Source organism: Sminthopsis crassicaudata, chromosome 3 (assembly GCF_048593235.1).
Source record: "Sminthopsis crassicaudata isolate SCR6 chromosome 3, ASM4859323v1, whole genome shotgun sequence".
NCBI lineage: Eukaryota > Metazoa > Chordata > Mammalia > Dasyuromorphia > Dasyuridae > Sminthopsis > Sminthopsis crassicaudata.
This window is the reverse complement of record NC_133619.1, coordinates 248,573,380-248,586,486: the sequence shown is the minus strand read 5'-3', so window position 1 is coordinate 248,586,486 and position 13,107 is coordinate 248,573,380. Positions and strand designations below refer to the sequence as shown.

General features: G+C 36.1%; 1 protein-coding gene across 1 annotated transcript; it reads right to left on the bottom strand.

Annotated features, from left to right (window-relative positions):
- LOC141562003 (inosine-uridine preferring nucleoside hydrolase-like) lies at positions 1 to 11,544 on the bottom strand. Its single transcript, XM_074302031.1, has 6 exons — positions 11,397 to 11,544; positions 8,508 to 8,701; positions 5,142 to 5,318; positions 4,768 to 4,879; positions 1,699 to 1,835; positions 1 to 720 (listed from the first exon to the last, which is right to left on the bottom strand). Exons 1-6 carry the CDS (start codon positions 11,542 to 11,544, stop codon positions 370 to 372), a joined length of 1,119 nt encoding a protein of 372 aa, XP_074158132.1. The 3' UTR covers positions 1 to 369.
- Positions 11,545 to 13,107: the final 1,563 nt, after the last annotated feature.

Genomic DNA, 13,107 nt, shown 5'->3' with positions numbered 1-13,107 from the left:
GCAAGGTGGTACAGTGGATAGAACACCAGCCCTGAAGTCAGGAGGACCTGAGTTCAAATTTGACCACAGACACTTAACTCTTTCTATCTGTGTGACTCTGGGCAGATCACTTAACCCTAATTGCCTCAGCCAAAAGTAAAATAAAAATAAACAATGTAGGAGAAACATTACTTAATTATATTAGCTTAATAGCATACATTCAAAATAGAACACAAACCAAAAGAAATTAAACATTGAAATAAAAATATACCCTTTTACCCCACTTTCCCAATATCTCTCCCTAAAATGGATGCAGTATTTTTGAGGTATTCACCCACAATTACAACAGGTTTATTTTGTGTTCATCATTACCTTTCATTAAAGATATAACTATTTCAAACTGTTTATCAGAAGTGTCTTGAATTTTTCTACATTGCACTCCATCATGATTGAAACTTGGTTTTTCTTCTGAAGCTTATCATCAACATCCAAAACCATCATTCCTCTCGTGTGGAAGCCAGCCAGTTCCACAGACACTGCACACACTATTGTTTTGGTGATAAAATCTTTATCAATTGCAGCTGCTATAGCAAAGCTATCAGAAGGCATATAGCCTGGTGTCCAGAACAGTGTGGTGGATTTTTGGACATGTTTCTTCAAATTGGCCACAGTATAAGCATTGATTTCTCTCAAAAACTTAGCCTTTTTACTATTCTGTGAAGTCCATTGCTCATAAAATTCCTAGAAAACAAGAAGAAAGGATGCTATAAATATATATGCGTATTTAAATATATATGTATATACATACATGTTTACACAATTTATTAAGCTTTTATAAAAATACAATTTATCTTCTTAATTTAAGAAATGCAATATTTGCTCTAAACATTTGTAATAGTCATTCTAGAATTGTAAAGTCATGCTCATAAACTTGATTTTTAAAAATCCTCTTTGATAGTAACTTTTTTCTAATTCCCTTTTCTGCTTAAACTATGCTGTGATAGCTAAATTTAATCTGTAATAAAAAAAAATCTATAATATCAAAATCCCCCAAAGTACCATCTCTGTGAGATTCTGCTGACAAAGGAAAAATGATGTCATTTAGTAATAACAACAATCTTATGACTTTTTGTTGTTGTTATAAAGTTGTTTCAGTCTTTTTATGAACCCAGTTGGGATTTTCTTGGCAGAGTTACTGAAGAAGTTTGTCGTTTTCTTCTCTAGTTCATTTTAAATATGAGGAAACTGAGGCAAATGGTTAAGTAACTTGCCACATTAGAACTCAAGAATTCTTTTTTTCAGGTCTAATGCTAATGGTCTATCTACGGTTCTCCTAGCTATCCCAACTCATAGACAGAGAGTTTTCACTTGTTATCACAGGTCTTAAAATATTCTAGGAGAAGGATTGAAATGATGGGAGTAAAGTATAAAATTTTTTTACATGTTCTCCTGTTAGATTATAGAAGGAAAAATGGCCTGAAACAAAATTAAGTCAGGAAAGAAAATTAAATTTATTTAATTTCAAAAACTTAATAGTACAAATAAAGACAAAAAGGAAAGGTTCCTGGGAAGAGAAAGAAAAGTATAAATAAAAAAGGGAAAGTAGTCCATATCTTTTTCCTTAGATAACCCAACACTTAACCATCTCTCTTTTTTTTATCTCCAGTGAATTACCATGAGGATCCTTCTGTTTAAAAAAAATTTTAAGTAGCATCTTACCCAAGGCAATGTATACATGCATACAAATTCCCAAGTTGCAATGTAAGTGGGGCAAATATATTCATTTAAGACGATGTAAGCTGCTTCTGGATCTGCTGCAAAATTGAATTCTGAACATGCATCCATATTTCCTCTGGCTAAAACAAAAATTTTGATATTCAGCATAAATTCTTATTTTTATAGTTTCCTTTTGATTTCAAAATGAAAAAAATATATCATCTTCATAACTATTCTCTGAACATTTAAAATGCAATCAGTTAACAAAATGTTTTTCATAATCTATTGAACAAATATTCTAAATATTAGATAAATAATATTAAATAAATTAGATAAAAAGATTAAATATGTGGGTAAATTCATCTCCCCATCATTGGTCAAACTCCTCCTAACCTCTCCATTTTTCCAGTGTGTAAAGACTAACATGTTAACAATGTGAACTATTTTAGACACTTTTTAGACATTTTTTTTAAGAAATAAAAATCTTATGTCCACTGCTTTGGTGGATAGCAATATGATGAGGGCTCCAAAATATTAATTGGTATTTAAAAAGTCTTATTTCACAATCCACTTTCTAGGAGGTTCTCATTTTAATTCCATGTATTCTTCACCTGCCAATAGGATATCTGATTCAATCTCTTCATTCCCAATAATATCTATGGCTTGTTTATTTGAAAATATTTCTGAGTTTATTGCATTCATGTATGTTTTGTCTTCCTTACTCAACACCTATTTCAGCAAGTTTTTCTATTTCTTTATAATAAAGATTTATATTAAGCAGCTAGATGGCACAATGAATAGAGTGCCAGAGCTGGAGTTATGAAAACCTGAGTTCGAATAAAGTCTTAGATACTTACTAACAAATTACTTAACCCTGTTTTCTTCAGTTTCCCCATCTGCAAAATGAGCTGGAGAAGGAAATGGCAAAACAGTCCAGTATCTTCACTAAGAAAACTCCAAATGGGGTTATAAAAAGTTAGATGTGACTGAACAACAAAAAACATTTCTATGGCAATGATAGCTGCTAAAATGATTGTTGATCGACTAAAACAGTACTTTAAATTTTGCAAATCACTTTTACAAATGCTATTTTAATCCTTAATAGCTATTTTGGAAAGCAAGTGCTATCATTCCCATTTTATAATATTCATCTATAAAATCTATTCCCATTATTCCCATTTTATAGATGAATATACTGAGCCCAAGAGAAGTTGGATGATTTACTGGGGATCATTTTTTTTCAATATAATTTGACTGCTAGTTTAATCAGTAAGTAGAAAGGAATAGGGTTGGTATCAGTGATAAGATATGATACTCAATACTTTTTATTATTATTATAGCTTTTTACTTACAAAGCATACGCATGGGTAATTTTTCAACATTGACCTTTGCAAAACCTTCTCTTCCAAATTTTCCCTTCCTTCCTCCCACCCCTGCCCCTACATGGCAGGTAGTCCCATACATGTTAGATACGTTAAAATATATATTAAATCCAATGTATATATACATAGCCATACAGTTATCTTGCCACATAAGAAAAATTGGACTTAGAACTAAGGTAAAAATAACCTGAGAAGGAAAACAAAAATGCAAGCAAAGAACAGAAGGGTTGGAAATGCTATGTTGTGGTCCACACTCAGTTTGCAGTTCTCTCTCTGTGAGTAAATGGCTCTCTTCATCACAAGATCTTTGGAACTGGCATCAATTATCTCATTGTTGAAGAGAGCCACGCCCATCAGAATTGATTATCATATAATCTTCTTGTTGCCATGTGCAATGATCTCCTAGTTCTGCTCGTTTCACTCAGCATCAGTTGATGTAAGTCTCTCCAAGCCTCTCTGTATTCCTCCTGCTGGTCATTTCTTACAGAGCAATAATATTCCATAACATTCATATGCCATAATTTACCCAACCATTCTCCAATTGATGGACATCCGTTCATTTTCCAGTTTCTGGCCACTACAAAAAGAGCTGCCACAAACATTTTGGCACATACAGGTCCCTTTCCCATCTTTAGTATTTCTTTGGGATATAAGCCCAGTAGTAACACTCTGGGTCAAAGGGTATGCACAGTTTGATAGCCTTTTGGGCAGAGTCCAAACTGCTCTCCAGAATGGCTGGATGCATTCACAATTCCACCAATAATGCATCAGTGTCCCAGTTTTCCCACATCTCCTCCAACATTCATCATTGTCTTTTCCTGTCATCCTAGCCAATCTGACAAGTGTGTAGTGGTATCTCAGAGTTGTCTTAATTTGCATTTCTCTGATTAATAATGACTTGAAGCATCTTTTCATGTGACTAGAAATAGTTTCAATTTCTTCATCCAAAAATTGTCTGTTCATATTCTTTGACCATTTATCAACTGGAGAATGGCTTGATTTCTTATAAATTTGAGTCAATTCTCTACATATCTTGGAAATGAGACCTTTATCAGAATCTTTAACTGTAAAAATGTTTTCCCAGTTTATTGCTTCCCTTCTCATCTTGTCTGCATTAGTTTTATTTGCACAAAAACTTTTTAACTTAAATATAATCAAAAATATCTATTTTGGGATCAATAATGATCTCTAGTTCCTCTTTGGTTACAAATTCCTCCTTCACAGGTCTGAGAGGTAAACTATCCTATATTCTTCTAATTTATTTATAATCTCATTCTTTAAGTCTAGATCATGAACCCATTTTGACCTTATCTTGATGTATGATATTAAGGGTGGGTCCATGCCTAATTTCTGCCATACTAGTTTCTAATTTTCCCAGCAGTTTTTGTCAAATAATGAATTCTTTCCCTAAAAACTGGGGTCTTTGGGTTTGTCAAATACTAGATTTCTGTAGTTATTAACTATTTTGTTCTGTGAATCTAACCTATATAACTGAGAGGATCATATTATTTAATGAGTAGAGCTAGAGTTGAATTCATATCTTCCTGACAGTCATTTTCATACCTGCTTCTGTAATAATAGTAATAATAATAATAGGTACTCAAATATCTTTTATTTTTCTATGCACTCTTTGTACATCCCATAAATAATCACTGACAATGGGAAGACAATAATACTTGCATGTACTTACAATTCATATTTCCTCCCATCATGAACAGGTTTTTAATTTTCGTAGGAAGGTTTGGGTCCATTTTCACAGCTAGAGCTAAGTTGGTCAAAGGAGCAGTGGCAACCAAAGTTACCTACAAAAAAATTTTTTTTAAAAGATAAGAGAATGCACAAACAATTTAGAGTGGTCAGTTATCCTTTGAGGAATGATTGTTTTTGACTAAAATTTCTACTCAAGAGATTTTTAAGATCTTTTCAAGGATTTAGGTAATGATTACCTCCCAGAATGAGTATAGAATGTGATAAATGATCATAGGGAAAATAAATCAGACACATGATCCATGATAGTGAGAGACAGAGGTAGAGCAGTGATACCATCTACTATGACATGATCACCTGGCCAGGTAGTTGATTAATCATTCTGATCATTGCAGGCACTGCATGTTCTTGTTGGAGTTTGTCCAGTCCTGGAGCATCTGGGTCAGGAATATCACCCAATCCATCTTTTCCAAAATAATTGTCACTTTTCAGATTGTTAAGGAATGGGGAAGAAGCACCTTTATAAACTGGAATCTAAAATTAATGAAAATAACAAGAATAACAATAATAGAACAGTAGACATAATCCCCAAACTGCGAATAACAAGTAAAAGTCACATGCAGTGTCCTGGTTCCTTTATAATTTATAGCTCACAATTTAGAGTATGAGCTCAAATTTGATGTATAGTACTTTGAATCTCACACATTTAGTCAAATTCTAATTTATGTTCTTGTCTTGGAATCCCATTCTTAGTTTAATTCCTTCAAGGGCAGGGCCGCTATGTAGAATTCATTTTTGCTTTACATAACATCTCGTACAATGTCTTGAATGAATAGGTACTTCGTGGCATTTTTATATCATGTATCATGTATCCTTTGGAGCTGAGAAGAGTTGCTTAAACTGGATATTATTTAAGCATATATATGGATATAAATTTAATTAAATTTAAAGCAAATAAATTGCAAAACTAATTGGTTTGCATTTCTCTTGCTTCAACACTGATTCTATCTCTACTCACAGATTTACAGCACAAAAAAGTGGCCAAATGAGAAATAGAGAGAATAAGCTGTAAATCTCAATTCAACATTTAAATAGCATCTAGACAATCTAAAATTGAATTTGTTTTTGATTTTTCACAGAGACTAATATAAATCTAAACTCTTAATTATTTTTAGATATTTCAATAGGGCTTCTTAAATGTATTCCACTCATAATCCCCCCCCCTCTCTCTCTCTTTCCTGAGGCTGGGGTTAAGTGACTTGCCCAGGGTCACACAGCTAGGAAGTGTTAAGTGTCTGAGACCAGGTTTGAACTCGGGTCTCCTGAATCAAGGCTGGTGCTCTATCCACTGTACCACCTAGCTGCCCCTCACAATCCTTTTTCACCCAAGGAATTTTTATACAACCCCAGGTACATGGGCATGTAAATCAAACCCCACATTCAGTTATGATACCCTATATGGGATTGTGAACCACAGATTAAAAAGGTTTTATTTAAATGAACAGAATCTTGATAAAATGTCGTTTAGGATAGAAACAGTCAACTTTGGAATGAACAAGTCTGTGGAAAGACAGACACACTAACACAGTAAAGAATTGGTCCAATTCTTCTGGAAAACAAATTAAAATTATGTGAGAACACCCACTAAATTTAATTTTCTTTGCCAACAATCACACCATTACTGAATGTAGTCTGGAAATATATGTCAACAAAGAGTTCAGAAACAAAAGCACCATTCATCTTAAAAGAGAAATAATTGTTATATATGGTTACCAATATAACAGCAATCTGGAAACAAAATGAGTGTCCATTTAATTAGAGGAGTGGCTGAATAAATTATGGCTTATGAATGAGATGGAATATTATGTTCTGGCAAATAATAATTTCAGAAATAACAAAAATTCAGAGAAAGAAGATTTTTATGATTTGATACTGAGAGAAGTAGAACAATATGTACCATGATTACAACAATGTAAAAGAAAAAACATTCAGACTTTGAGAAACTACATTCAGAAAATATACCTGGAGAACAATAGAGATAGGAAAACTATAAGTATAGAATGATGCACACACTATCAGATGTGGCCATTGGATTGGTTGGTTTGGCTTGAATATTTTGCTTTGTTACAAGGGTAGGTTTAGTGCTGGAAGCACTGGTAAAAATGGAAGAAGGAAGAGGTTATATCCAAAAATAATTTTTGATGTTTTAAAAAAAGGCATCAATTAAATGTATTTATAACAATGTCTTTAGGAAAAGCTTAACTTCCCCTAATGAATGATTTGCTAATAATATTCAATTTACTTTTTAAAAAGTTTTTTTTTTATTTTATTCAGTTTCAAATTCTCTTCCTCCACCCACTGAGAAGGCAACAATTACCAATTATACATATGAAGTCATGCAAAACTCATTTTCTTGTTAGCCATGTTCAGAAAATAAAGAAAAGAAAAAATACACTTCAATTTGCACTCTCAATCCATCAATTCTCTATCAGGAGGTAAATGTCACTTGAAGTTGAGGTAGATTATTGCTATTGATTAGACTTCCTAAATCTTTCATAGTTTGCATATCTTTACTGTAATATTAGCCAATCTGATAAGTAAAGTGGTCCATCAGAGTTCTTTTAATTGCATTTCTCTAATTACTGATGGTTTAGAATATTTTTTCATATGACTATTAATAGCTTTGATTTCATCTTCTTAAAACTTGCCTATTGGTGTCCGTTGGCCTAGATTTAGCTTTGTAAAAGATTTTTCTTTTCCTGAGAGTATGCTTAATAAGGATGCCATCTAACTGGCTGGGCCCTCATACTGCCAAAAATCAGGATGTCTGTACCCACATCTGGTAATATGGTGTCTGGGAACATGGATGTTTAAGAGAACCTTTTCTTGACACTTCTGGCTGATCCAGCTCCTGGAACATCCCTCCATTGACTGCTTACCTTTTTAAGCAAGTGGATTATTTTTGGATATTTGGAATTTTGGATATTATGAATGAGATGGAATATTATGTTCTGGCAAATAATAATTTCAGAAATAACAAAAATTCAGAGAAAGAAGATTTTTATGATTTGATACTGAGAGAAGTAGAACAATATATACCATGATTACAACAATGTAAAAGAAAAAACATTCAGACTTTGAGAAAGAATTCATTGCACACAGTTTATGTTAAATATAGAACTATTCTCAATCAGAAATCATGTCTACAAGACAACTGCATGTAATTCATTAGAGATAATCCATAGACAAAAAAGGTAGAGGCATTCTTTTTGTGGTACCAAATAAATGGAAACTCTGGATACCCATTAATTGGGCCTGTGAATGTGATGAAATATTTTTGTGTTTTAAAAAATGAAATGGACCTTTCTAGAGAAACTAGGAAATTCTTATATAAGAGGAGTGGGGAGAACAACTTCAAAAGATATTACAACTTTGATCAATTCAATGACCAATTATGATTCAAGAGGATTCATGATGAAATGTGTTCCTCAACTTTTCTAACAGAGGTACAGATTGAAACAGTTTTTCTCTGGATAATTTGTTTTGACTGATTTTGAATATTTATTGTAAGAGTTTTCTTTTTCAGTATGTGGGAGGGAGGCAAAAGGGCGTGAAGGAGGAAAAGGGGAGTGAAGGAAGATTTTCAGTAAGTGAAAAAAAAATTTTTTGATTATTAGGGATAAAGTTTAATCAGTTGGAATGCTTGCAAGGCAAATAAATTACCTGTAAGCTGTTACACTTTTGTAACACCCGAAGGACATTTTTGCACACATTATCCACTGAAGTGTTCCCAAAACAGCAAGTGATCCCTAGAACTTCAACATCAGGTGCTCCCAGAGCCATCATTAAGGCAACAGCATCGTCTACACCAGCGTCCACATCAATCACCAGTAATTTCTTTTCCATTGCTGACATTTCTACCAAAACAAAACAGAGGACTTGAATGAAATGCAATGAAATTATCACCTTTTTATGAAGAAACATCAGTGTTGGATGTTTTAATAATATCTTTTAATGGAGAATATATATATTTTTTTCAATTCAGTTTAACTCTTTTGACTTGAGTCAGGAAACCTGAGTCTGAATCTACCATTCCCTTACATAATTTTCACTGATCACCAAGGCCTGGAACCTCCAGAGTTATCCTTTAATTTCTGGTTATAGATCAGACTTGGTCATCATGATTATGGTCATCATAAACCCTTCTATGTTCACAAATTCACGTAACCCATGCGGTTATCTATGGAGGGCAAGATTATCTTATTGACTCAGCCATGTTATAGGCTATATCCAGACTACTTTCCCTTAATTTTAACAGACTGAATTATGTTTCCCATATTTTCCATTGCTCAGTGAAGTAATGTCTGCAAACCTATCTATGAAACTTCAATAACATTTATAAGCACCTACAATGTTCCAGGCACTGAGCTAAGTGCTAGCAATACAAATTAAAAAAAAAAAAAAAAAAGACAATCCCATTCTCAACTTGCTTACAAGCTAATAGGGAAAGACAACAAACAAGAAGAAAAAGTAGAAAATGGAGAGGAGAGTGCACCAGGGACATCTTATTCTGTGGAATTGGGACCAAATAGAGATAGAGTGAGTCTAGACTCTGCTCTCTTATGAATTTCTTTAACATTTATTTTCTGTAGTTCTCATTGGAGAAGTCACCAAAAGCTGTGATACATCTTGTATTTTATTTTATTCAGCTCCTTTCCTCAGCCTTGCCTTTCCAAGTAGATTATGTACTCTGTGGCAGAAAGTCATTTGTACTTAGGAGGTAAGGGGGTTCAATAGAAAATGCTGGATTTGGAGTCAAAAGCCCTGGAGCCAGATCCAAGCTCAGATAACTCCTGTTGAACCTCAAAGATATCACCTAAATCCTCTGAGCATCAATTACTCAACTGAAAAACAAAGAGCTTGGACAAGGTGACTTCGGACTTCCCTTCTAGCTTTAAATCTGTGGGCCTGGAAGTATTTACATTCCCTTCTTTCCCCCAATCCAATGATAGAACAAGTACTCAGCAAATACCTATTAAATGAGCCTTGTTAATAATACTCACTTTAATACTTGAAATCTCTCCACCAATACATTCCCCCCCCTCCCTGAGGCTGGGGTTAAGTGCCCAGGGTCACACAGCTAGGAAGTGTTAAGTGAGACCAGATTTAAACTCGGGTCCTCCTGAATTCAGGGCTGGTGCTCTATCCACTGCGCCACCTAGCTGCCCCTCCACCAATACATTTATAACCCATCCTCATATTAGGACTGTCAGATTTTGTGGAATCTGAATCCAATCCTCTTTCCATTACTTTAAGCTACTGTTCAATTTCTGGGGGCCAAAGAAATTCACCTGTTGGCCAATTCTCAGGAGAAGAGATTCTTTAGTCTGAAAGATTCTTTCAGACTAATTGGTTAGGCTGAAACTCAGATGACTGACTGTTCTTGGTCCATATTATATAAGTCAGTTGGTTAAGCTATTTCATCGTGTCCAACTCTTAGTGACCCCATCTGGAGTTTTCTTGGCAGATATACTGGACTTATTAGCCATTTCCTTCTCCATTGAACTCCTAAAGGTGAATCTTCCTGATTCCAAGTCTGGTGCTCTACCCATTGCCCCACTTAGCTACCCTTTGCTGTTATTACTTGCATAGAATATCTCCAGATCTTTGCCTGAGGATTGGCCAACAAGTGATTTGTTCCCAGAAATTGAACAATGGCCTAAAGTAACAGAAAGAGGATTGGATTCAGATTCTGTGATCTTTCTCTTTCCCTGTTCTATCCCCTCTCTCAATCCCCCCCCTTACTCCTTCCCTCTTTCCCTCTCTCCCTCTCCTCTTCTCTCTCTCTCCTCTCCTTTTCTTTCTCTCTTCCCCTCTCTTCTTTTCTCTCGCTTCCCCTCTCCCTCCCTTTTCCCTTCCCCCTCTCTTTATCCCCTCTCTTTTTCCCTCTCTCTCCCTCTTTCTCCCCCTCTCTTCCCCACTCTCTCCTTCCCCTCTTTTTCTTTCCCCACCTTTCATACATTCCCTTCATTCTCTCCCTTTTACACATTCCTTTCATACACTCTCTCTCCCTGGGCAATTTTTTTTAACAAATACTACATAAAAAGGGGGCGCGGAAGGTGAGATGAGGAAAGCAGTCCAGCAAAACCCAAACCCAAAAATCAAGATGCAGTATTCCACATAATCCTTCACCTCTGCAAAGAGGGGTGGAAAATGCATTCTCCTATCTCCGGGTCAGGTTTGATAGAAACTATTTTGTAATTGTAACTATTTTTGATGTAAACACTTATACTTAAGTCTGGGTACATTGTTTACTTGGTTTTGCTTTCTCCGCATCGTTCCCATTAATCTTCCCTAGCTTCTCTGTATTATTTCTCACTAGAAAAGATCTCTTTACAGTCACATACAACTTATTTAGACATCTCCGGATTATTGGCAACTATTTTGTTTCTAGTTCTTTCCACTACAAAAAAGTACGAATGCAAATATTTTGCTGTAAACCTTTCTTGATTTATCCCCTCCTTGAATTATCTTCTTGAATTAATCCCAGCATTTAACAGATAAGTAACTGTTAGGTAGCTCCTGGAGCCGAGTTCAAATTTAACCTCAGACTTTTCCTAGGAGTGTGACGCTGGGCACGGTAAAATCTCCGTTTCCTCCTCCGCACCTGCTTTACCGGACGGTTGCAAGGATTAAATGAGACACTAATTATAAAGCACTTCGTAGCTCGCACGTAAGTTGTCGGGGTGACGAGGACCATAGATCCTCACCTCGATCTTGGGAAGGAGGCGCAAACTAATCTCCTTTAATGAGATTATTGTGACTGCAGTAGTTGATCATATTACTGCTCTGACTTTTATACGGATTTATACGTCCCGCTTCGGGCACTTACTACCGGTTCCACACCGAGCAATTCGTTCCTGAGCGTTGGTAAGAGGAGGAATGGACCGGAGGGACAAGAGCCACAAGTCCCCGGTTGCAGATCACTCTTTCCTGTGCATCAGGAGCCTCCGTCTCAAACCCGAAGTATCGGAAACCTCCCCAATTCCACTTCTTTTAAGTTTCACGCGCGGGATATAAATGTCTATGTGCGGGTCAGGGCTGGCGGGCCGCTGTCCTTCCCGCAGCCCCCCCAGACCCGTCTCAGTCCGCCCCCAGCCCCCGAGACCCGCGCTGCGCCGCGCGCCCCAATCCCCCCGAGCCTTCTTCCTCCTCCCCCCCGTGCGCGCCCCAGCGCACTGTAGGGCCCCGCTTCCTCCACTAACTACCGTTCGGAACTCCAGCTCACTGCCAGCAAAGGCGCGGACCGGCGGTGCAGGGGGTTGGGTGGTCAGCTCCGAACTGGGCGTCTCACGCAGGCAGGGCGAGGTCACCCCACCTTTAACTCCTACTCAACGCGGCCCCTCGGGTACTGTCACCAAGCGTCTCAACTCCACCCCCAACCTGAAGACTTAGGACGGAATGTCCGAGAGGACCGGGTTATCAGTGACATCTCACTTCCAAAGCCAAAGTGTATTCCCCTTCATCAGGGTCCCGGACTGAGGAGTTGGACAGAAATCCAAGCTCGGAAGCAATTTCTCTAATGAAAATTCGCTTGAAATTATTCTTTTGCACTCCTGCAGACAATTAAGATGCAAGTTTCAAATTGTGCAAGAGAATGGGAAAATGAGGAATTTGCCTCATCCTCCAATGAAAAGCCAAACCAAAGGGACCTGATTTAAGCAATTAAATAGGTTACACTCTGGTACCTAGATGGGACATGCACTTGGAGCCAAAAACAGACTTGAGTTAAAATCCTGCGTTTTTTCACTTATTGGGTAACGTGACTGATTGAAATCTTTCTCAACTTCAGCTTCCCCATCTGAAAAATAGGGATAAAAACATTACTCTGTTGTTATAAGAAGTAAATGAGAAAACCTGTAACATGTCCCAAAGTCTTAGTGTTGTTAGAGTTTTAAACTTTGAGTTTAAAAAGTTTATAAACCTTTCAAATGTTTGTTTATAAAGCACCTGAACACTTTATAAGGATTTTATAACGCTTTTATAAACTTTTTATAATAGCTTTTTATTTTTTTCAAATACATACATAGTTTTCAATATTCACCCTTGCAAAACCTTGTGTTCCAAATTTTTCTCCCTCATTCTCCACCTATCCCCTAGACAGAAAGTAATCCAACATAGGTTAAACAGTTCTTCTAGATGTATTTCTACATTTATCATGCTGCACAAGAAAATCAAATCAAAAAGAAAAAAAAAAGAGAAAGAGAGAGAGAAATGCAAGGAAACAACAAAAAGAATGAAAATACTATGTGATGAGATCTGA